The sequence below is a fragment of the Diceros bicornis genome, chromosome 17 (genome assembly GCF_020826845.1).
Source record: "Diceros bicornis minor isolate mBicDic1 chromosome 17, mDicBic1.mat.cur, whole genome shotgun sequence".
In the NCBI taxonomy this organism is placed as follows: Eukaryota; Metazoa; Chordata; class Mammalia; order Perissodactyla; family Rhinocerotidae; genus Diceros; species Diceros bicornis.
This window is the reverse complement of record NC_080756.1, coordinates 43,176,036-43,202,876: the sequence shown is the minus strand read 5'-3', so window position 1 is coordinate 43,202,876 and position 26,841 is coordinate 43,176,036. Positions and strand designations below refer to the sequence as shown.

At 36.6% G+C, this 26,841-nt stretch overlaps 1 protein-coding gene across 1 annotated transcript in view; it reads left to right on the top strand.

The window, feature by feature from the left end:
* PIK3C2G (phosphatidylinositol-4-phosphate 3-kinase catalytic subunit type 2 gamma) overlaps positions 1–26,841 on the top strand; it is a 347,697-nt gene that overhangs the window by 217,570 nt on the left and 103,286 nt on the right. The window contains exons 23-25 of the mRNA XM_058558690.1: positions 1,368–1,504; positions 3,950–4,119; positions 22,816–22,972. Of these exons, the coding sequence (XP_058414673.1) occupies positions 1,368–1,504; positions 3,950–4,119; positions 22,816–22,972 (464 nt within the window). The remainder of the gene's footprint in view (positions 1–1,367; positions 1,505–3,949; positions 4,120–22,815; positions 22,973–26,841) is intronic.

Here is a 26,841-nt window from a genome sequence, read left to right as displayed (position 1 = left end):
ACGTTTGCTATCTCACTTAATAACATGAGAAAACTTACACAAGAGGTGAATCCTGTTGGGAGAGGAGAAAGTGTTATGGTATTAAGGATATGCCCAGGATTTATCTCTGGGGTGATAAGTTTCTTTTCTTTTGTTTTTCTTTTTTTTTTTCTTTTAACAAATAGGTTTTATAGGTTATTTTTGCAGCATTCAATTCCCATTCTCCATGTTTAAGTTTTTTTTCTGATCCAGCAATGTAGCTGCCTAATGGTCACAACTGGGCTATTGGATATTAAGAGAGAGTAAGGCCGCAACCAGCTGTCACAGGCCAAATCGGCACAGAGAAGTGTTCCGTTTACCATCACTGTGATCTATTTGTTTGTTGTTGTTTAATTTGAATTTTTTAAAGTATACCATGAAACAGTTAATTTTAAAAACTCAACCATCTCTCTTTTCTTATAGTTACATGTGTGTCCCTGGTCCCTTTGGGCATTTGAGTTTACAACTCTTGCAATTGTTATGATTATGGAAATCAGAAATTCTAGACTTTAATTTCTCTCAATAACTTTATTTACAGAACTGTACATTACAGGGTGTTTTGTGGACATTAGTCCTGGGAAAGTTTTAAATACTAGATTTAAATTGCTGTTCTGTATAGAATAAAAATGAGAAGATTTGAAAATATTTACATCCCAATAACCATGGGACCGCAATGAAAAGCCTTGATGGATACATGGCCAGTAGGGCAAAGGTCCTATTGAAGTTCGATCAATATATGCTCTCTTTTAAAAAATTATTATCATACTTTCTCTTTAATGTTGACTGAGAAGGAAGGAGCAGGTGGCTCTCTATATGTTTACTGCAGAGTTATTCTGTTCATTTCCAGAAACGGAACATTTAACAGTGAAGCTTTTATTAACCTGAACATTGATTTTTATAATATATTTGAAATATTTGTTATGGAGATTGTATTTGGTTCACTTACATCATAATTGTGCTTGTTATACAAGTTTGAATGTCCTCCCTTAAACTGTAAATGGACGCACAAGCCGTATGTTAATTAGCTCACTACTCTATTGACTCAGTGGGTCAGTCCCTGTGAGACCATCTAGATTGGCACTCTACTGTAGTTCTAGAAAAAATATTAAAGCTGCTTCTGATAGATCTGATCCAAACACAACAAGTAGCCACATTTCTCCCCAGGATTTAGAAAAAATTAGAAGGAAGGCCATCTAGATAAGGCTTCTTCAGAAAAGAAGATTCGGAAAGGAAAAGGGTAATCCAAGTAGTGCTGGCTATTGTTGTTACCTAGATCAAGATGTATTTCCTAAGTATCCCTCATCCTGTAAAGAAAGAATTATTTCCATAATCTCTTTTTTATCAACCAGGATTGGTGCAGATGGTGCCCGATGCTGTAACCCTAGCAAAGATCCATCGCCATTCTGGACTGATAGGACCGCTGAAAGAAAATACAATCAAAAAGTGGTTCAGTCAGCATAACCGTTTAAAGGCGGATTATGAAAAGGTTTGTCCTGCTGGACATTAAATAATGTACTTAAATAAGAATATGCTCTGGTTCATTAGATATTCTGATTTATGGAAAAGTAAATTAAGTACACCTTGAGTTCTAATTCACTCAGTCATCAGCCTAGTAATAATGTCCCAATTTAAATGATATATTAGGTAGATAAAAATTTCTGTTTGTTTTTCCTTCTGGATGAAATTCTGGGCTATCAGTCAAGACTCTCTTTGCTCAACTGCCTCCCTTCCAACAATCTCACCTGAGATGATGCCTTTTGAAACTACCTCCTTCAAGTTACCTCTGCCTATTTGTACACAATCTCTCATTCTATAAATCTTCCTCCTTCCTTTGCAATGCATTTCTTCTGCCAAGCTCTATTTTTTCATGCCCTAGTCTTTCAATGTTTGCAGAATGCATAATAGAGTTTTTATTTTTTTATATCTCAGAACTTTACAAAATGTAAAGTTTTAGTTTTCTGTTTTATTTGACTGCAAACCTTTTTTCCCCACTCTACTTCATCCTGGCATCTGGCCTGCGGTGTACAGTTGTGCTCTATACCAGGGCTCCCGGCTAAGAGGATAAGTTGTTTAGAGCCAAGCCTTGTTCCACTTGCCAAGGCATGAACTGGTAAAGCTGGGTCCTCCCAGAGGCAGGGACACCTTTATGCTAATTCACACAAAGATGCAATACGGCCGAGCAGTAGATTTACTCACAACTGTCCTGAGCACTGAAATTCCCTCATTCTAGGAAACTTCTCAGTCCTGGGTAGACTGGGATGATTGGTCACCCAGGTATCACAGGCCCTGTTAGAGAGACCCAAGGATTCATCTATTCCAGACATCTGTGAGATTGGAGTGGCGAAAATACAAGCTTTTGGAGGCCCAAATAACAAATAATTAGATTAGATTATTTTGAAATTTATTTTTAGCCATTCCCAAAATTATACCTTGAGTTTTGCACAAATTCCTGGGGTTGTATTGTTTGAAGTATTTCCACATACATTTGCTCTTCACAACCACCATGTGAAGGACATGTTTTATTGTCTTCACTTTATAAGTGAAGAAAATCTAGACTGGCAAATAAAGTGACTTGCTCAGGCACTTGGGATACCTGGGACTAAGGTGTCCTGACATATAGTCCAGTGACATAGACTTCCACTCCAGCAAGTCAGCCACGCCATTCAAGGAGACCTATAACCCATCACTGGCCCAATCAATCATTCATGATTACACCATGGTTACGCTCATGATTGCATCATTGATGAAAATGATGTATACCCAGGAGACCATTTTGAAAACAAAGAGTAATTTTGGCAAGAAACCTCTGTTCATTAAAGAAATATAAGCCACAGTTGACTTTGTGGTAATCTGCTACCACCTACACAGGCATTCACTGATATATACTGTACCAAAACACTTTTGGGCATCAGGCAGATGAACTATTTGTAAGGGTAAACATACAATGGTACAGATATCTCCATATAGCTTTTTCTGTGTTAAAAAAATTTGGATATTCAGGGGGCCAGCCTGGTGACGTAGTGGTTAAATTTGTGCACTCCACTTTGGCAGCCCAGGGTTCACAGGTTCAGATCCCAGTCTCAGACATACGCACCACTTATCAAGCCATGCTGTGGCATTGTCCTGCATATAAAATAGAGGAAGATGGGCACAGATGTTAGCTCAGGGCCAATCTTCTTCAGCAAAAAGAGGAAGATTTGCAACAGATGCTAGCTTAGGGCTTATCTTCCTCACCAAAAAAAAAAAATTCAACTATCAAAAACTGATATTTTAAATTTCTCTGGGGATGGGCAGTATTGGGCCATACTGTTGCTTCTTCTTTTACCTTGAAAAAATCATTCAATATTGTATATTTAAGACATCAAAAAAATCACACCAGCAGAGCTGACCTGGTGGCACAAGTGGTTAAGTGCGTGCGTTCCACTGTGGTGGCCCGGGGTTTGCCGGTTCGGATCCCAGGCGCGCACCGATGCACCGCTTGGCAAGCCATGCTGTGGCGGCGTCCCATATAAAGTGGAGGAAGATGAAGCACGGATGTTAGCCCAGGGCCAGTCTTCCTCAGCGAAAAAAGAGGAGGATTGGCAGATGTTAGCATAGGGCTGATCTTCCTCGCAAAAAAAAAAAAAATCACACCAGGAATCCTCTCTAGTAAACTAAGAAAGTTAGCTTCAACTGACTGAAAGAGATATTTTCCACAATTTTAATGAAAACATTCATTTATTAGGCTAAAGAACAGATTGCTTCATGTTCTTCTGTAGCATATCAAGAACTAGCCATTTAATCATATACTTCTCTCAACTAAGATGTAAAAGTAGTTCTTGATTATGCAATTTTGCTTTCTATCATACTTGTTACCATTAGCTCTGATGCTAATGCATTTGCTCATTTTTTGTGTGTGTTGTTTTTTTGTTATTGTTTTTCAACTGATTAGGCCTTAAGGAACTTTTTCTATTCCTGTGCTGGCTGGTGTGTTGTAACATTCATCCTGGGAGTCTGCGACCGACACAACGACAATATCATGCTGACAAAGTCGGGCCACATGTTTCATATTGACTTTGGAAAATTCTTAGGTCATGCACAAACATTTGGAGGGATAAAAAGGTCAGTGTGTAAATAATGTTTATTACAGTAATTAAGCAATGTCCTAGAGTGATATATAACATGTAATGGCATAGAAACCCAGCAGATGACTTACTCCCCATCTCTCAAATCCCCCAAGATAACATAAACATGATTATATATCTAATAAGATTGAAGGAAATATTTTTTTTCAATATATTGTTAGTGAAACAGATTAGGTTCCCTCAAATTGTTAGTGGACTAAATTAGCCTTTTCCCATGGGATACTAATTCTGTTCCAGTCTGAAATATATTATTTTTGTTTTCTTATTAAACCTTGAATGGACAATGAGGCATGAGTTCGTGGTCTCAATACATCTGGTATCTTGGCTGTAGCAATCACCATCCCTGGTCTACGTATCGTGAAACTAGCATACTGCCTTCATTGACTTAGCCTTAAATCATTGCAAAAATATTTAGTGAGGGCCGGCACTGTGGCTTGGTGGTTAAGTGCGCGCGCTGCGATGCTGGTGGCCCGGGTTCAGATCCCGGGTGCGCATCGAGGCACCACTTCTCCGTCCATCCTGAGGCTGAGTCCCACATACAGCAACTAGAAGGATGTGCAGCTATGACATACAACTATCTACTGGGGCTTTGGGGGGAAAAATAAAATAAATAAAATCTTTAAAAAAAAAAAAAAATATTTAGTGAGCACCAAGGCTGTGGGGGCACAACAGTGAACAAGGCAGACATAAACTCTAATCTCTTTCCAGTAGGGATGACAGACATTAAACAAGTTAATGTAAAAAGAAATAATATGAAGAAATGAGGAGTTTAATTTCTTATTAAGAAACTGAAGTAGAGAAATGGGATAGAAAGTGACAGGGGCAGGAATGCTATTTTAAAGATACCCCTTGGAAGAGATGAGAGACAGCTGTATAGTGAGTGATAACCTTGTGGAGATCCATGAAAAGAGTATTCCAGGAAGAAAGAACTGCAAAAATAACAGTCATGAGCATGGAAATAAGCATAGCCTGTTCCAGTGACAACAGGAAGGCCTGGGACCTGGAGGTGGAATAGAGAGGGGCAGGCAGCAAGAGGTAAAGATGAAGAGTTTGTTGGAGGCCAGATCAAGGAGGGCGCTGAGGACATGGTATGGAGGTTGGCTTTTAAGTTCAGGGGCAAACATTCGATGAATTTCAAAGCTGTCTCTGCTGTCCTGTGAAGGAAGGAGACCAGTTAGGAGGCTACTGCAGTATTTAAGGCAAGACCTTAATGGTATAGAAGTGGTGAAAACTGACAGATTCAGAATATATTTTTGGAGTCAGAGCCACAGGACCTGCTAATTGATTGGACATCGGCAGTGATTAATGGGCTGGGGGAGGGAGACCGAGGGGTAGGATAAGAAAAGGAAACATTCAAGGATGACTCCTGGATTTTTGGTCATAGCAAATAGTTATATCATTTACTAAAATGGAAAAGACTGGTGGATAAATAGATTTTTATTTTATTTTATTTGAGCTGGGGGCAAGGAAACCAGAAGTCTAAGACTAAAACTCCCTTGCTTTAAAAAAATACTTCGTATTAAAGTAGAAATGGGATCAGACCATTCCTAAGACTAATCAGTCACTTTTAGCTAAAACAGCTCCTCAGTAGAAGAAATAATAATGTCTCCTACAATATGACATGATGAACGTTCACCAGATGGCCATAATCTGGTATTAAAATGCCAGTGTAAACTACGTAATATGGTTTAATTCATATAAACTAATATCTCCTATTTTGTAGAGGCATATAAGTGAAATTGTTTCACTTTTTATTATTTTCGGTACATTGCCTTCTATAATGAATAACCTCAGGAAAATTCACCACATATTCATTTATTCCTTAAGCATCTGCTGAGGAGGTTTGTGTGCCAAGGACTGTGATAAACCTTGGGATACAAAGATGCGTAATTCACATTTACCACCTCAATGGGGCTTACTCTTTCTTTAGAATATTAGGAAGACAGAAACATAAGTAATTACTATAAAATATGGTAAGGGCAGAGATAGAGATGTACAGACCATTAGAACATCATAGAGGAGGGCGACCTAGTTTATGAAGGACAAATGTTAATTAACATACGTGAATGTATACATAATGTATACATGCTTACTCACGTAATGCTTTCTCCCTAGAATCCATTCTTTCCTAGAAATTTAAACATTAGATTACAATTTTGACATCTTTATTTATTTTGCTGTATTGTCCACTGGAAATTTGGGTTGATCCTTATTCATTTATTCGACCAGCATCTGCGTTGACCATGGGGATGGTTAAAAGATGAACAGAAATATTCCAGTTCTACAGAAAAAGTTCCAGTTAGGGAAACATAATAAGCAAAGAATTTAAGTTACTAAACAAAATATGGTAAGTACCATAATAGAGATATGCACCAGGGTCTATAGAAAAGATGGAGACTAATTTGTTTGTTTGTTGATGTTACAGCAGCTGTTGCTGCTTCTACAGTTTGGCACTTGTAAATCTTTTTTATGCAACCTCTAAGGTACAAGAAAATGTGCCCAGCATAGAGCCTCACTCATCGTAGGTTCTTAACATTGTTTGCTGAGTTAGCCAATAAACCGTTCACAGGTAAGCCCTCAATAATTATTGATTGGATGAATGAAAATGAAGTTGGCACTATCTTCCCTTGAGAGTATTGATTACTGAACTCCAGCTAAGGAGGCCAACTGCAGCATTATGATCCGTTTGGATTATTGTTTGCAGGATTTTATCTCCACCAGTGGCTATGTAAGACTCGTTGGCAGTGTCTTCTTGAATTTCTTTCTTGATACTGATACTTCTGCCCTGAGTTTGTTTAATGATTAAACTGAACTATGCTTCCTCATTATTACTCGATATATCTTTTGAATTGAAGGCAGCATCTAATAATTTTCCTCCAAGTCTCTTTTGACTGTTTCTAGAGTTCATTTGAACATTGTTTCATAAAACAGCTGACTTCTTCCATCCTAGGTCCGTTGGTTGTTCTTATTGGTTGCTAGGTAGACAAAAGGCCTCTTATAAATCGGGCCCCTAGGATAAATGACCATTCTTATTTCTACTACATTTATTACATTGTAGACCTGGTCTTTAGAGAAAAGCCTAGCTCCACCTGGCTTCTTCTATACACATACTAGACATATTCATAAACTCTCCATAATGTACAAAGCCAGGTATGTAAATCATGCCCTAGGACTATCCTAATCTCCCATAGTTTAGCAAGGCCACATAATACTCCAGTAATAACCAGTGATAGCCCAGGATCATACTCTTTAACATAAAATGCTACACCCACTGGAAGTAGAGAGTATATGTATCCCATACACGTGTGTTTCTCCTATTATCTACTCCTTAAAAACATGAAAGAGGAAAGCATTTGTATAACTTTTTACGGTTTACAAAGTGTTACTAACATATATTAACTAATTTCATTTCATAACACAGTTGCCTAAATCATTGCTCAACCTCACATAGAGAATACAGTTTCCAGTTGTGGATGGGTTATGGGTTGGGAAAAAGAAATCACATACACACATAAAACCCCTCTCTAAGTTGCAGATTTACCCCTCAGCCAAGGATACAGAAGTTAATAATGGAAATTAGCAGGCTAACAGAGCAGAAGCAGATGCAGTATATCTAGGGCTAGATTTTCCCTTGATCCGTGGTTTCCTTAAAAGAAAGCAGCAATGAGGTGACATTCTCCTTATAAGTAGGATCTTTGGAAAGAAACTGATTTCTTGTTGGACCGTTGACTTTTTATACTCATGCTAGAATGGTGATTCCAGAACATCTCACACTAACCATCTGTGTGAATCTGTTTAGGAAATGTTTACAAACATTGGGCTCTCCTGATTCTTGAATTGTATTGAGTCAGCCCAGCAGCATTTCTCATTTGGAGTCCTTGCCCAGGTATCCCTGAACCATTCCTCTGAATTCAGTTTTCCAGAAATCTGGGAAGCCCATCTCCATGCTTAGACCAAATCTGAGGCTCCTGTACACTTTCTGACTTTGAAGAAAGGAAAAAAAAAATCACATCTCAGTTATAAATATGAAGGATGTCACATCTTGTATATAAACAAACAATCCTTTATTGGTTTTTAACTATGAGATTAGATAAAGAGGATTTACACCAGCAGATTAAATCACAGGACAGTTCAGCCCCAGGATTACTGAATGATTCTGGGGAAAATTTGGCTAATCCATACAATGGAAACAATGAGGAATTTCACCAACTTTCTGAAACCAATTGGTTTTCTTTTGAGATGTTGCTTAACTATTATCTTCACTTCTTTGTTTTCTCTCACAAAAATTCAAATTAAAGTGGCTAACAAATTATACATCCACAATTTTTCACTCACAGTTCCCCTCTAACAATGATTTCTATATAGTAATTTTTTATTACATAAAAGATAATATTGTAATAAACTCTAAATTTCAACTCAATAATTTCTTGATAGTGACTTTGTCTTACAGAGGAGGAGAAATTAAGGAAGGCCTTTATTGGTAATATTTATTGCTCTCCTAACTCATTGTTTCATATTTTTATTTTTTCAGACTGTATTTCCACAGTCTTTCACTTTAGTAATGCTAGCCTTTCATAAAGTCTTTCTTGTAACTTTATTTCTAGATAATTTTAGAGGCCATATGAGCAGTGGTTAAGCTCAGGTACCCTGAAGATAACTGTATGGGTTTTTTTAATCCTATACTACCATGTTCTAATGATGTGACCTTGAGAAAGTGGCTTCTCTGTGCCTCACTTTAATCATCTATAAAATAGATTTGTTTTGAAGATTAGAATAATTGATATATGTACAGTGCTTAGAAAAATGCCTAATACCAAGTGAGGGCTCTATAAATATTTGTTGTAATTAATTATAATATAAATATTCCAAAAGAAGTAATAAGAAATGAGATGGCATCTCTAGGTGATTGTTACTTTTTGTTTAAACTTATATGAATATCTTATTTTTGTACTTTTTAAAGTGTGTGTTTTGAAATTCATAAATTGAACTATTAGTCCTTTTATATCACTGACTTTGAGGCTTGTTGACTGACAGGCTGGATTGCACTATTTGTCAGGTTTGTTTGGATTGTAAGGTGTTTCACCAAGTCATTCTTGACTTCTGATATAATTTCAGGCATAAGCAGAGGTGTGCTGGACCTGGGTCGCACTGGCTTGCAAGAGTCTATTGTGTGTATTCCTTCTCAACTCCACTTTCAATGACATCACACTGGTAGCTTGAAATCAGCCATAATGGGAATATACACACCGTGGAACTTGACAGATGTTGCAAATCAGAGATTTTTTTTTTTTTAAGTGAGCTGGTTATTATATATTTGCCACCACACCATAGGACATAAATTCATTTAAAACAGATAAAAAATCATTCCAGAGCTCAACAAAATAAAATTCTGTTCTTTTTCTATTAAAATATTTAGAGCCAGCCCCAGTGGCCTAGTGGTTACGTTCAGCGCACTCCTCTTTGGTAGCCTGGGTTTGCTTCCTGTGTGTGGACCTACACTGCTCTGTTAGCGGCCGTGCTGTGCTGGCAGTCCACAAACTGAAAAATAGAGAAAGATTGGCATGGATGTTAGCTCAGGGCAAATATTCCTCGAAAAAAAATAAAATTTATACCACGTTGATCAAACTATTCTATATCTGTCTTCTTACAACATAATTTTTACTCTTTTCAAGTTTTAGCCTAATAAATCACCAATCACCTAATATAATTAATCTCACAATTTTCATCTCAATATTAGTCATAAAAATTTCCTGTATCTATAATCATTTCGACATTATATAAATTGTTAATTACCACTGATTTAAAAATTTTTAATGTTTAATTTCTAATTGGAGTATTATAATATTCATGTCCTAAATATCCTCAATTTAAAACCATCTTTGAAATAAAACCCTTAGCAAATTAAAAGAATAATTTTTGTCTTAGTCCAATCTTTGGGTTTAGTGCAATATTCATAGGAATCCAAATGCTATATGAGTATTAATGATCTCCCACATGCTTTAATTACTGTCTTAGTGTTCTTTGAAATTAGATGAGTCTCATTGGTCTGTTATTCACATAATTGTTTATTAAGAAACATTTATTGTTCCTCTCACTCAAAGCAGGCCTCAGTATCATCTGAATTTTCTAAAAGAAAAACACACTTTCCAATATCTCTCCAATTGTGAGTGCCTTAAGGACATCTTTGTATCGTAAGCACCTAGCTAGTGCCTGACACAGCAGAGTCTCAGTTTTCGTTGATTGAAGGATCACTACAAAAATGCCATAAAATTTACTTGTCTTGACCTGAGAAAGTACACTTTTTCTGAAGATAAAATTATTAATAACTTGTCATATTCTGTTATTCTAACTAGAAATTTACCAAGGAATTTTTACTCGATGGTCACTCTACATGTGGGAGCCTGGGGGATGAGACTCAAATTTTGATACACACCACCTCACACCCTTTAGGATGGCTACTATCAAAAAATAGAAAACAAGTATTGGCGAGGATATGGAGAAATTGGAACCCCTGTGCAATGTTAGTAGGAATGTAAAATGGTATAGCTGCTGTGGAAAACAGTATGGCCATCCTTCAGAAAATTAAAAATAGAATTACCATGTGATCCAGCATTCTACTTTTGAGTGTATACCCAAAAGAATTGAAAGCAGAATCTCAAAGAGATGATTATAGCAGCATTATTTCACAATAACTAAAATATGGAAGCAACCCAAGTGTCCTTCAACAGATGAATGGTTAAGCAGAATGTGGTATATACATACAATAGAATTTTTTTTTTTTTTTTTGAGGAAGATCAGCCCTGAGCTAACATCCGTGCTAATCCTCCTCTTTTTGCTGAGGAAGACCAGCTCTGAGCTAACATCTATTGCCAATCCTCCTTCTTTTTTTTTTTTAATTTTTTTTCCCTCAAAGCCCCAGTGGTTAGCTGTATGTCATAGTTGCACATCCTTCTAGTTGCTGTATGTGGGACGCAGCCTCAGCACAGCCGGAGAAGCGGTGCGTCGGTGCGCACCCAGGATCCGAACCCAGGCCACCAGTAGTGGAGCGTGCACACTTAACCGCTAAGCCACGGGGCCGGCCCCATACAATAGAATATTCAACCATAAAAGGAAGGAAATTCTGATACATGCTACAGCATGGATGATCTTGAGAACATTATGCTAAGCGAAATAAGCTAGTCACAAAAAGACAAATACTGTATGATTCCACTTACATGAGGTACTTAGAGTAGTCAGAATCATAGAGACAGAAAATAGAATGGTGGTGGCCAGGAGCTGGGGGGAGGGAGGAATGGGGAGTTATTGGAGAGGGGAATGGGTATAGAGTTTTAGTTTTACAAGTTGAAAAGAATTATGGAGATGGATGGCAGTGATGGTTACACAATGTTATGAATATATTTAACACCACTGAAGTGTACGCTTAAAAATGGTTAAGATGATAAATTTTATCTTATGTGTATTCTACCACAATTAAATAATGGGGGAAAAAATGGTACTCTGTAAGTTTCACAAAGGCGTTCACCAGTCACAAAGCCAATCCTAGGCAAACTACATGTAGCACTTGAATAGTGCTTTGGATTTTCAAAGCACTCTCACTTAGACTATTTCAAGAAATGAAGTTTGTTTTGTCATTCTCATGTTCTCTCTATCATTTCTCCCTTTTATACTTCACCTGATCATTCCACTATGTTTTATCACCTGGTTTCTTTTGAGTAACCTCTTTTATATCACCCCACTCCCGTTATAAGTAAAAAACAGTTTCTCTAATTTAAAAAAAAAAAACGTGAATTTCTTCCAAGAGAGAGACTTATGGGTTTTCAGATGAAAAGAGTGACGGATGATTAAGAAACGAGGAAAAGTTTGTGAGAAAGAGGGAATAAAAGGAAGGAAAGAAGGAGGGAACAAGAGAGGGAGGGAGAGAACAATTTAAATAGTATAAGGATTCTGCCTTCCCGCGCTCAGTGAGCCTGTGCCCCCTTGTGAACAAAGCATGCTTTAGATGGAAGACAGGAGTGTTGACTCCTCAGTTCGTCTAAGGTACAGTGTGCCTGTCAATATAAGCATCTCATAGCCCTGAGTCTGAACCTAGTTTTTAAAGAAAGACTACAAATGTTACCTAAACATGATCCTAGTATAAGAACTTCATCTGATGTCCAACTGAAGAAACAGTACCCACTCCTGTGCTGGGGGAAACACTCATGGTGTTAAACTTAATAAGAGATAAAATGTCCATTTCAAGCTTGATACATAAATTTTGATCATGCATCTGGTAACTTTATGGGTGAATATTTTCAGAGATAACTTGGACTATTCTTGATTTTCACCTTCAACGTGATTTTAGAACCCAGCCCTATTTAAAATGTACTACCACAATCCAGTTTCACCCAAGCATTATAACATTGATAATCTTTTCCTCATATCCAGACTAACTTCTGTTCCAAACATTCACTGGAATTCCATGCAAATCTTAACTGTACACTTTCCCTTAAAACTCAAGCTCAAGGGGGAAAAACATGGGCATTTGGAGGAGCTGAGCAGTCTCTTCCTGTCCTCATAAAATCCTAATCTACTATAAATTCACACCTAAAATATCACACTTAGGAAAGTGGGACTGATAATTTTGGAGAAGTAACTTTTAACTACCCTTTTCAAGTAAGAGAGATGGTGTACCTGAGCCTGTGAGGAACTCTAGAGTCAATATCTAAAGTTATTAAGCAGTTAAAGATCAGGAACCTCCCAGAGTCTAACTTAGGACCCACAGTGCATTTACAAAAGTGGCTAGACTCGGGGAACAAACATGTTTTACGCTTAAGAGATTATTGGTGAAGGTCTCCTTAGTTAATAATTGCCAAGAACTTGAAGATCTCACAGGGCGTTAAATGTTCTTTTTGTGATAGTACATGCACCCTTATGTTCTCATTATATTGCACATAGGAGGTTTCTTGTGTTGTCTAATTATACAAGGTTCTATCCTATCCAATGGAGAGTCCAAATTTGCCTTCTCAATTAACTCACGAATATTAGACAAGAGACTTGTGTTCTTTCTGTTGAACAGCAAAATGTGTTCTCTGAAATGTAGGTCGTTTGTGAGATCAGGAAAGTGTAGGCTTAAACATTCCCCAATGTACTTTGTAGTCATTTATTTGTATGCTAATGTCACCATTCACTATGATGGGAGTCTGCAACTTTTAGAAATCTTTAAAGCAATATATTTTAATGTTACTATGGTATTTCCTGGGGACAAAATCATATGAAATTAATAATAATTTCAATAATAAAAATAAAATGTGCCTCATTTACTAAGTCCCGCATTTTTGTTTAGTATACAAATACATATTAAAACATTCGTCTTTCAAGCCTGGGATTAAAGTTTGTATACATCCATTTACTGACTCTATCAGTTTCTCAGGTAAGTACTAGATGAACTATACTATAAAAGGAAGAAATATGTGTGTCTGCAGAGCCCAGCAGACAAATTCTGCTGTCATGAATCCTTGATAGAGTTCTCTGTCTTTCCATTCCACTCTTCATATCCCCTGACTCCATCACCAATATTGAAACATATTGAAATTTGAGCTTTTCTCAAATTGCTGTGGATTATCACTGGGAGTGGCAGAAAGTAAGTACTCCTTAGTGTGGTGCTGCATCATCCAGTATCAGGGATCAGATTCTAAAGGAAATAGTCAAAATTACCCTTTAAAACCTCATAAATACTTTGATATGCATTAGTTTAATTAATCCTCACAGGAACCATTTGAGGTAGCTACTGTTCTTTTCTCTAATTTATAATCGAGAACTAAGAGAGAAATCTTAGTTGTTATAATTTGTCCAAAGTCATAGGCCCTTGGGAAGGTGCCATGTAGGAAACTGAAGTTCCCATTTCTCAATAATCCCACCACACTCTCGTTTTTCTCCAGCATTGGGACAGATGTTGGTTTCTTCAGTTAGTACCAGATAACATAGTTATCTTGAATTTATGGCCATGATATATATTAAATTCGTATCTTTAACAACTACAATCAAATACGTTACAAGATAATTGCACTGTGAGAGGCATTCAAAAACTAAGACCAAGTGTTAAAATAGCAGGGCTACTCTCCCATCTGTGGGCAGGCAATATGCTTGCTCTTTTATGAGTGAAAAGGCAGGCACAATTGCTCACTCTCTTTTAATTTTTTTCTTACATTTTTAAAAAAACATCTAATAGGAATCATTAAGCTAATAAAAGTTAGATGCTCATGGGATATGACTCTAGTTTTCAGAGTCCACTGGGGACTGTTTCATTGAACTTAGTATGACCAAAGACCACCCTGAACTGTTGGGATGAAGCCCCATGGTGTTATCTAGATTGCATAATTCACATTTGAGGAAGCTACTTCTGTGAATTATTGTGTCCTTAAATAGCTTATGTGCTTGATACTTTAAAATCGAGCATCATTCATTTTTTAAGTATGTACATATTTGTTTAAGAAATAGTTCAATAAATGAAAGACCGCTCATTTTAAAGATACAGCACCTCAGCTATTTCAGAGTGCATCCATTACAGTTGGCATACTTGGTCCATTTCCTTAATAATGTATTTTAGAATAGGGCAGTCTCCACTGTGAGGGTGATACTGATATTGAGATATTGAGAAGATTTGATATTGAGAAGATATTGAGAAAATTTGATATTAATAAGATTTCAAGAGGAAGTATAACATGATCATGAAAGGGTTACACTTAGTGAGAACAAAGAGGGAAGGGTATGGTAGAGAGCATTGTGAATAAAAGTGTGGAGGCAGAAGATAAGCATGTGCCATAACCCACTCATCTGCGCTACACTCGCTGTGCTACGCCACAGCAGCCAAGCACTGCAAGAAAGCATGGACGCTACAGGGCAAATGTTGTCCCCAGTTTCAAATGGGCCATCCTCATGGCCCAGCAATCCCATAATACTTCTGGAGCCATCTCACTATTTCACTATCTACAATGATTTGTACTTTATCCTCACAGGATAAACCTCAGATCTCTCCTACCCGTTATTCCCCACTCCCTACTTTAGACAGACGACCACATATCCTACTTTATTGAGAAAATAGAAGTAGTCAGAGCAGAGCCTGCTTTTCTACTCGATACAAAACTCATAAACTTGCTTACATCTGCACATGAACTTCTTCCTTCTTGTTACAACAAACGATTTATTTTTCCCTTCTGAAGCCAATCCCTCCGTCTGTGTTTTGGAGCCATTTCCCTCCCATCTTTTAATGTACATTATACTATCAGTAATTCATTTTTGCTTGCATATTTATCCTCTCCTTTCTGTTTTTTGTTTTTTGTTTTTGTTTTTTTTTTTTGTGAGGAAGATCAGCGCTGAGCTAACATCCATGCCAATCCTCCTCTTTTTGCTTAGAAAGACTGGCCCTGAGCTAACATCTATTGCCAATATTACTCCTTTATTTTTTCCCTTTTTCTCCCTAAAGCCCCAGTAGATAGTTGTATGTCGTAGTTGCACATCCTTCTAGTTGCTGTATGTGGGACGCCACCTCAGCATGGCCGGACAAGCGGTGCGTCGATGTGCGCCCGGGATCTGAACCCAGGCTGCCAGTAGCAGAGCACGCACACTTAACCGCTAAGCCATGGGGCCCGCCCCATCCTTGCCTTTTTGAGTAACCTTTTTAAATATGATTGTCTCTCCAAAGTTTAAATAACCTTGCCTCAAACCCCCAGTTTTCATGCCATTTCGCTCACCTCCACAAAACCCCCAGTTTTCATGCCATTTCACTCACCTCCACCAACTTCCTGAAGGAGTCATCTAAACTCTTGACTTCCTTTTCCTTACCTCCCATTCCATAACCACTTCAATCTTGCTTTGTTCTTCATTACTTGATAAGATCAAAAATGACCTTCATAGTGTTAAATCCAACAATATTCAGTCCTCATTTTACTTGGTTTATCAGTACATTTCAACAGTGTTGACTATTACTTCCTCAAAATACCCTCTTTGCTTGCCTTCTGTGATGCTGCATCACCTTCTAGTTTTTCTCCCCTTCTCAGTATCCAATGCAAGATGATTCCCTTCTACCAAGCTACTAAACATTGGATTCCCCAAGACTCATCTTAGCTCTCTCTCTCCTCATTCTATAGTCTCCACCAAACTGGTACCAGCTACATCCAAGACTTCCATCAATATTTATATCCAGATGACTCACGCGTTTAGTTAAACATTTTATTTTGAAATAATTGTAGATTCACATGCAGTTGTAAGGAATAATACAAACAGATCCCATGTTCCCTTTACCAGTTTCCCCCAATGGTAACATTTTATAAAATTATAGTGCCATATCATAACAAGGATATTGGTATTGATATGGTCCAGATATAGTACAATTTCATCACCCCCAGGATTCTTCAAGTTGCCCTTTTGTCAAAAGGCATACCCACTTCTTTCTCACCTGCTGTCCTTCTCCATCCTTATCCCCTGGCAACCACTCATTTGTTCTTCATTTCTATAATTGTGTCATTTCAAGAATATTATATAAATGGAGTCATATAGTATATTACCTTTTGGGATTGGCTTTTTTCAGACAGCATAATTCTCTGGAGAGTCATCCAAACTGTTGTGTGTATCAATAATTTGTTCCTTTTATTGACAAATAATATTCCATGGCATGGATATATCACAGTTTGTTTAATTATTCAGCCATTGAAGGACACCTAGATTATTTCCAGTTTCTTCTATGAATTTTCATTTCTCTCTGACAAATGCCCAAAAGTATAATTGCTGGGTTGTATGGTAGTTGCATGTTGTTGTTTAAGAAACTGCCAAGTGGTTTTCCAGAATGGCTATACCACTTTACATTTCCACCATCAATATATGAGTAGTCCAGTTTCTCCATATCCTTGCCAGCATTTAGTATTGTCATTAACTTTTATTTTAGCCATTATGGTAGGCATATAGTGATATCTCATTGTGGTTTTAATTTGCATTTCCCTAATGACTAGTGAGTTAAACATCCTTTCATGTGCTTATTTACCATCTGCATATACTCTTGCAGAGACATGAAATGTCTCTTCTTTTGCCCATTTTCTAATTGTATTGTTTGATTTTGTTTTTTTACTGTTAAATTTTGAGAGTTCTTTATATATTCTAGATACTAGTCCTCTGCTGGCTATGTGGTTTGCAAATATTGTCTCCCAGTCTATAACTTGTCTTTTCCTCTTCTTAAAAACTCTTTGCATAGCCCTAGATCCCAAAGGTTTTCTTTTATTTTTTTCTAAATGTTTTAGAGTTTTACATTTTATATATGTCTATAATCCATTTTAAGTTAATTTTTATATTAGGCGTAAGATTTAGGTCAACGTTTATATTTTTGCCTATGGATGTCCAATTGTTCTAGTATCGTCTAATCAAAAGGCTGTATCCTTTCTCCATTGGACTGCTTTTGCACCTTTGTCAAAAATCAGTTGGGCATATTCGTGTGAGTCTGTTTCTGTGCTGTTTATCCTATTCCATTGATCTATGTGTCTCTCTCTCCACCAATACCCAGCTCCTTACTCAGTTGTTTCTGACACCACCCAGACAGAGGATTGAGATGCCTCCTTATAGCCTGGTGAGAATGGAAGTTTAGGCTCCCCACTTTGGCCTTTGCTAATGTGGTGGGGGAGTGGAGTCACAGTTTTTTCTGAGATATTTGACTAGAGTAGACTGGCTATTGTCTAAATGTTTTCGTCTTGTTAGGTTACCCCTTTCCTGGGCCTTTGACTAGAGAGAGCAGCTTTTTTTGGAGATTTTTTGTTTGCACCCATTGGTATTTCCAGATTGCCAGCTTCTTGAGCCCTCTGTCTGGAAGGTATGAGGCAAAAAGAAAACCTAGATAATTAGCTGCCATGTTGTTTCTTGAGTCCTAAGTTCTCTAGGTAGTCTTTCTTGTCTTTGCCTTTCAGAGTCTTTTTATGTTTGTTTTATACATGATTTCCAGAGGTTTTAGTGTACTTAGTAAGAGCAACAGGGAAAAATATGCCTGTTCAATCTTCCCAGAAGTGGAAATCCGACTTACAAAATTTTGCTTCTAGCCTAGATCTTTTCTCTTTGATCTGGAAGTAGGTATCACAATACCTCATTGTCGTCTGCTCTTGTATGTTCAAAGTCACCTCAAATTTAACTTGTTCGAAGCTGAACCCACTCTGAATATTGCACTATAGTCTTGCTGATACACAAGCCAAAAATTTAAAGCTTTTCTTAGCACCTCTTCTCCCTTCTATTCCAAACTATCATGAAGTCCTCTTGATTTTTTCTTCAAAGTATTTTTTAAGTTTTCCTGTTTCTCTATATATGCATGCCACAATCCTAATCTAAGCTACTAAAACCTGCAAAAGTCTCTTGTCTGAGTTGCCCGCATACGCCCTCCCTGTTCCAAATTCTTCTCCATGTTACAGCTAGAGGGATCTTTTCAAAACACTATTGTTATTATTCAATAAATTTGTATTGCTTTTAGGAAATTGATTTTTTAAATCTTTAACCTCACCTATAAGCCTTTCATGTATCTATTATAGATTCTTAATAAATATTTGTTGATAAATAACTATAGTGTTCTAACATTTGGAGTGCAGACCTCCCTAGCTAGATTTAAGTCACCTAATGGGCAGAGACCTGTCCTAAAAGTCTGTGTACCCTCAGCGCAATGGCAGTCTGTAAATGCTTAATGATAATGATCTTGGTATTCTAGTGACTTTATACAAGGAGATTGTATCTACAATATGGTTAAAAGAGAAGCTTATGCATAAGTACTAACAAACAGAAAATTATTAATTGTCCTGCTATTTTCCATATGAGGTGAATTGATTTGTCTTCTTAATAATTAGTGTTTGTTTGTAATAGAAATGTCCTTATATTTTCCAAGTACGTGTACGTATATTTTTAAACTACTGCTCACTTCTGACCTATATTGGAAATCTATAAAATACTCTCGGCATTTTTACGGAATAATAATTTCAGGGAAAGATTGATCATAAGTTACTGAAAAGATTGACAACAAAATGACAGAATCATAACAAATAAGTTTGTTTGCATGGCCTTCCCACATAAGTGTTAAATTATCACAAGCTCTTCACTGTGTGAGCTATATTTATTTACTGTTGCGTTCATTGCTTATAACAGAATACCATAAAATATTGTTTGAGACATTAAGAATATACAAGGGAAGATAAAATACTTCCTGTCTCCTTGAAAATCACACAGATCATTTGGGAGAAAAAAATCATAAGACCGCTAGAGACTATAAAGAATAAAATATATTGGCTGTAGGGCTAAATAAAAAGGTAAAGCAAAATAAAATAAATTGGCAAGGGATAGATTGATTAGAGAAGACTTCTTATGAGAAAAAATTTTTGATCCTGATCTCTTAGTCAGTATTAGGCATCAGGTAAGAGAGAGAAAGAGAGAGAGAGAGAGAGAAAGCATAGCCAGAAGAGGGAAAAAATACAGGTTAAAGGTACAGAAGCAAGAACAGATAGAACTTAGACAAGTAATGGTAAAACTACTAATATGGAAAAAAAGTCACAATAAGAAATTTCTGGTGTATTTGTACAGCTATAAATGAGAGATTTTCAACATATAATTCAGAATGCAATAACAATACAGACTCTAAGAGACCAAATAGTTTCCAGTTTTCTCTCTTGTCACAAGCAATTTATATCTCAGATTTGTAAGTACTGCTTAAACTTAAGACATAAGCTCCAATACGTTAATTCTGCGACCTTGGATTAGGTTTGCATTTAAGTGGAGTGACAAATCGCATCCCAGCTATGACTCCTACAGGGTATAGGGGTGGGATAGGATTCTGTTTCACATATGAGGCATCTTTCCTTTTATAGAAAAATTTTAGTCTAATTCTAAGTGATTTTAAAAATTGCTCAGAAGTGAGCCATGCAAATTATATGGAAAAAATGTAGCATTTTGTATTGTGGGACCCACTGAAAATTTAGACCATGATAATATTTAAACACAACTAAAATTGGGTTCTTAGATATTATTAGTTTATATTTTCTCTACTTTGGATATGTTTCTTTTGTGTATTTGACTTTCTGTTATGGTATTTCTTCATCTGATCGGTAATGGTGGTTTCCATGGAAGAAGGAAATGTGTTATCACATGAGCTTGGGCATAACTACAAAGACTTTTCAAGAGAAATCAATTTGATCAAACATATTTTTTTCTATTGAACAGAAAAGCCTATCTATCACATTAGGTAAGAAATTTCAGGAAGTTGTAAAATTTGACTCTTTTAAAATTATTTTGAAAGTTCTGTTCAATATAGTAAATATAGTATGAGAGTAGGAAAAAACTATTGGAAAACTTTTTATATATAAAAGTAAGGGTTTTTTTCTGACTATGGAACTATGGGATATTGCTAAACCCTACTAAAATGTTAGCAATAGTGATGACTACATGGGTGAGTGATAAATAAAAAATGCTACCGAATTCAAAGGTCCATTTAAGGGTATATGAGCCAAAGAGGTTATGTGGAGGAGCTGGGAATAAATTAAACCTTGAAGGAAGGATGGGATTTTACTGTCTGTATTTTTGAAGAAGGAGGGAGATTTAGCTATGACAAGGTTCAGCTCTGAGAACACTTTTATTAGTTTGAAGACTAATAATAGTATTTAACATTTGAGTGCCTACTATGTGCCAGCCTGTGTTCCAAGGACTTTTATATGCTTTAACTCACTTAATCCTCTCAACAATCCCAAGAGTCAAGTACTCACATCCCCATTTTACAGGAGAGAAGATTGAGGCACGAGGAAAAGTAACTTGCCTAGGGTCACAGAACTAGTTAAGTGATAGAACATGATTTGAAATCTGGCTGACAGGGCCTGCAGTCTGTGCCCTATGCATAGAGCCTCTAATAACAACAGTTCACAAGTGTGTGGCCCTCTCTACATATCATGCATTTGTGTACATTTTGTCAGTTAATCCTCACAGCAATTCTAAGAGCTAGATATTACTTATCTATTTCAGAGCTGAAGAAATTGAGGTACAGCAGGTCCCGAACTAGAACCCATGCTATATCTCATATTTTCGACATCTCTGCTCCCAGCTTGGCTGAAGTAAAGGGCTATAAAGTAAACTCATAGCATATAGGTTGGATAAGTCAATGAAGACCAAATATAAAAGGATTTTGAGCAAAAATTTTAAAACTTGGACTTGATTCTTAAGACACATTCCTCAATGTCTAGGTGCTCGATAAATTTTGTTGAATGAATGAATGATCGAATGAATATAAAGCTAAATGAGAGTATTGTTATACCAGCCTCTCCTCCTGACATTCAATGGCAGCATGGATCACAAAATAAAATAAAATAAAACAAAATAAAATAGCCATAGCCAAGCAGAGGCAGCTTATTTATTTTCTTTAAAATACTTTGCCTGCAGTAACGTTCCACTGCCCCACAAAATGCCAGAGCTGTGGCTTTCTGATTTGAATATCCACACTTCTGAAAAGTCTGTTTAACTAAGTCAGATTAGCGAGAATTCCCACTCAGTTTTATTTTTATTAAATAACTAAGCATAGCAATAGTAAAGAGCACAGTTATTCTTTATTATTTAAAAGACAACAATTAAATGGCTTCCTTAATAATCCATGACTTTTTTCAGTTACTGCTTGAACTAACTTTAGTTATATCTAGGCTGGTAGGCTCACATTTTAAAATATAATTTGTTTCAATTCATTCAAAAATCTTTATTTTTTTAAATACATTTTTACCCCCAACTGTATTCCCATCTCAAATGCTTCTAGAGGACCTTAGGCCAAATCAGTATCAAAACTCTTCCTCTCGTCATTGTTATTCAAAGAGTGAGACCTCATCACAGAGAGGTGTTTCTAGTCCTCCCTCTGCTAATCTTTATTACAAGTGCTAACACTTCATCTCTGGTCTCTTCATGTCTCAAATAACATGAGAGAAAACCTGGCAAAAATAGAGGAAACAGGATCATCTTCTCTCTGATCCTTTGTTTTCCTATTTTTCCAACCTTGGGACTACAGGGGCAATATTACTTACACACCAACATGGTCCGCTCATATTTCCTCCTTTCTGACCAGTGTTTTTATCGGGCCTAGTGTGAAATGGAATATTGCTACCTCTTTTTTCTCCTTGCTAAGCATATGACAGTGAATTGGTAACATCTGTTTTTTTCATAGATTGCCTTCTGGAAGAACTTGTCATTACATATCTTAGCTTTTGCTTAAAACTTTTTTCCTAAAAGGTCAACATATCTTCTAAAAAAAACTTTAAGAAAACATACCGTGAGTTCAAATACATGGTCTGTTCTATCATTTCAAAATCTAGCAGTAAATGTATTTTCCATAAAACTGCCTTCATTATTAATTGGCCCTTACATTAATTTTTAATGGATAATATTCTCATCAAATATAACTTGGAATTAAATATTTGAGACACTATAGGTCAATATTGTAAAATAACGTGTCCTTCCTTCTCTGTTGCAACCCAGCTACGTTACTCACAACTTACAATTAGCATTTCTCCTGCTATCCCACAATGAAGGAGGTTCATTGTTAGAGTGGAGAGAAAATAACAAAAAAATTCAAGTGGAAATAAATTGTTGTAACCATCTAATTTAACCCTAAAAGCCATTTCTCCTTCTCCTTATGGTTGCTATTATTTTTGGTTTATAGAGACCGAGCCCCGTTTGTTTTTACTTCAGAGATGGAGTACTTTATTACAGAGGGTGGGAAATACCCACAGCATTTCCAAGATTTTGTCGAGCTTTGTTGTCGAGCTTATAATATTGTCAGAAGGCACAGCCGACTGCTCTTGAACCTGCTAGAAATGGTAAGTCCCTTGGGAAAATAACAAAAATAATAAGCTTCATTTATGTCTCTCTTTCAGTAGTCTATTTTTGCTAATGGCTTAGAGTTCCCTAAAGAGCTATTCAAAACAGAAAGAAATGAACAAACTACAAGTACCGTTGTACAGTTTATAAACACGTTTCTTACTAATTCATTACATTAGTTCACAGTTACTGTCTCAAATGTTTCTATTCACAATAATATTGGTATATTCAGGGGTTATCTGAGTATATTTTGATTAAAGATCAAGGACAGTGATTTAAATATTGTATCAGTTATATTGTGCTTTAGTATTTTTCAAAAGTGCTTTAAAAATTCTATCTCATTTACACATTGTGCCAACCCAATGGTATGGACCAGGCAAGGATTTTTCCTGGCTACCCTTCCAATCTCTGCCTTTGGTGACTTGCCTATTTGCCAGATTAAGAAACTGAGGGCCAAAAATGCAAGATGGCTTGTTAGCAACTCAACCAGAGAATAGTACATTTAGTAGTATACACTGGGTCTTCTGAGTCATGGTCCTATATGCTCTCTGTTGACCAGCAGGGGAAAATTTAATGTTTCATTCCACTTTTTGATGCAAAGAGATGGAAACCAGATATGCAGGGTGAGAAGAGCGAGATGTGATAGAAATATCTTCTGGGAGAAGAAAGTGGTGATTCCTTTGGGCACGTAGTTGCACACTAGTAATTACAGTAAATTGTAGGAGAGAAATACACCTTTGGTAGATCAGTATGGTGTTTGGTGTCGGTACGATCATCAGAAATAACTGGTTTAGAGCCTTCAGATGACAATAATTCTACTAGATGTTGTTAAGGGCACACACTTGGTAGTCAGGCCTTCCTGGGTTTGATCCTTGCTTGGAATTTTACTGGCTACATTTCTCAGGGTATGTTGCTTAACTCAACTAAGACTCTGTTTCCTCGTCTATTAAAGGAAGATAATAGCAACTATCTTGTAGGACTGGTGAACAGATGACCTGATAGTGAATGCTTTACATGAGCGCTCTGCTAAGTGCTTTATGTGCATTAATTGATTTACGTTTCATAATAACCCTATTAGACAATTAATATAAGCACTTAGAACAGTACCTGTCATATAGTAGGGTTGAATTAATTTATTATACTAGATCCTTTTAATCTGTAAGAGCACTGTCCAACACGGTATCTCCTAGTCACATGTAGTTATTTAAATTTAAATAATTAATATTGAATAAAATTTAAAGTTTGGCTCTTCAGTCTCACTAGCCACATTTCAAGTGCTTAACAGCCACATGTGGCTAGTGGTACCATATTGGGCAGCATAGATATAAAATATTTCCATCATGGGCAGCAGAAAAGTTCTATTGGGAAGTGCTGAATAAATGTTGCCGTTGTTGCAATGAAAATTTGATTTAGATCTTTAACTTTCAAACAACATATGGACCTTACTTCTCTCCTCTCTGCCTTGAAAAATAAGGATTTCTAAAAATATTATAAACATGTAGTCCTTCATATACAAAGACATTTTGATTTCTTCAAGTATAAGTTGGCTATATAAGGTTCTACCCATCTCCAGAATCTTCAAGTTGGTTTTCCAGTAATAGCCAGTGATTCATATTGGTAGATTTGCATTCTATCTCCCAATTCTATTAGATCATATTGCAATTATGAGATGACTTATGATTCATAATCTGTTTTCATATCACAAAGGAAACTCTACAAGGACTGTGTCTGTGACTTTGACTCCAGTCTATTTACTTGATAGATAACCAGGTAGTATCAACTCTGGTATCCGCTTGGGCTCTAGCAGGCTCTAGCTCATGAATCCCTGATCTCTTGAATGCTTACTATATGCCAGTAACTGTGGAGGATACATTAACATATGACACCCAGTCAGTCTTAGAATTTTCAATTTAATAAGGAAGATAAAATTCCTGTACACAAGTAAATGAGATATCCAGCATTTCTTTTTTGTTTGTTTTTAAGTTTTAATTAATTTTTTTATTGTAGTAACATTGGTTTGTAAACTGTATACATTTCAGGCATACATTATAATTCTATTTCTGCATTGATTACATCATGTTCACCACCCAAATACTAATTACAATCCATCACCACACATGTGCCTAATCATCCTTTTTGCCCTCCTGCCTCTCCTCCTCCCCTCTGGTAACCACCAATCCAATCTCTGTCTCTGTGTGTTTGTTTGTTGTTGTTTTCATCGTCTACTTTTGAGTGAGATCATATGGAATTTGACCTTCTCCCTCTGACTTATTTCGCTTACCATAATACCCTCAATGTCCATCCATGTTGTCACAAATGGCTGGATTTCATCGTTTCTTATGGCTGAGTAGTATTCCATTGTGTATATGTACCACATCTTCTTCATCCATTCCTCCCTTGAAGGCACTTAGGTTGTTCCAAGTCTTGGCTATTGTGAATAACGCTGCAATGAACACAGGGGTGCATGTATCTTTAGGCATTGGTGTTTTCATGTTCTTTGGATAAATACCCAGCAGTGGAATAGCTGGATCATATGGTAGTTCTATCCTTAATTTTTTGAGGAATCTCCATACTGTTTTCTGTAGTTGCTGCACCAGTTTGCACTCCCACCAGCAGTATATGAGAGTTCCCTTCGCTCCACATCCTCTCTAACACTTGTTGTTTCCTGTCTTGTTAATTATAGCCATTCTGACAGGAGTAAGGTGATATCTCATTGTAGTTTTGATTTGCATTTCCCTGATAGTTAATGATGTTGAACATCTTTTCATGTGGCCTGTTGGCCATCTGTATATCTTCTTTGGAGAAATGTCTGTTCAGGTCTTTTGCCCATTTTTTAACTGGGTTATTACTTCTTTTGTTGTTGAGATGTATGAGTTCTTTATATATTTTGGAGATTAATCCCTTATCAGATATATGGTTTGCAAATATCTTCTCCCAATTGTCAGGTTGTCATTTTGTTTTGTTGATGGTTTCCTTTGCTGTGCAGAAGCTTTTCAGTTTGATGTAGTCCCATTTGTTTTTTTTTTCTATTGTTTCTCTTGCCCGGTCAGACATGGTGCTTGAAAATATGTTGCTGACACCAATGTCAAAGAGCGTACTTCCTATGTTTTCTTCTAGAAGTTTCATGGTTTCAGGTCTTACATTCAAGTCTTTAATCCATTTTGAGTTAATTTTTGTGTATGGCATAAGATAATGGTCTACTTTCATTCTTTTGCATGTGGCTGTCCAGTTTTCCCAACACCGTTTGTTGAAGAGACTTTCCTTCTCCATTGTATGTTCTTGGCTCCTTTGTCGAAAATTAGCTGTCCACAGATGTGTTGGTTTATTTCTGGGCTCTCCATTCTGTTCCATTGATCTGTGTGCCTTTGTTTGTGCCAGTACCATGCTGTTTTGGTTACTATAGCTTTGTAGTATATTTTGAAATCAGGGAGTGTGATACCTCTAGCTTTGTTCTTTTTTCTCAGGATTCCTTTAGCTATTCGGGGTCTTTTGTTGTTCCACATAAATTTTAGGATTCTTTGTTCTATTTCTGTGAAAACTGTTGTTAGAACTTTGATAGGGATTGCATTCAATCTATAGATTGCTTTAGGAAGCATGGACATCTTAACTATGTTAATTCTTCCAATCCAAGAGTATGGAACATCTTTCCATTTCTTTGTGTCTTCTTCAATTTCTTTCAGCAATGTTTTATAGTTTTCAGTGTACAGATCTTTCACCTCTTTGGTTAAGTTGATTCCTAGGTATTTTATTCTTTCTGTTGCAGTTGCAAATGGGATTGTATTCTTAATTTCTCTTTCTGCTGCTTCATTGTTAGTGTACAGAAATGCAACTGATTTTTGTATGTTGATTTTGTATCCTGCAACTTTAC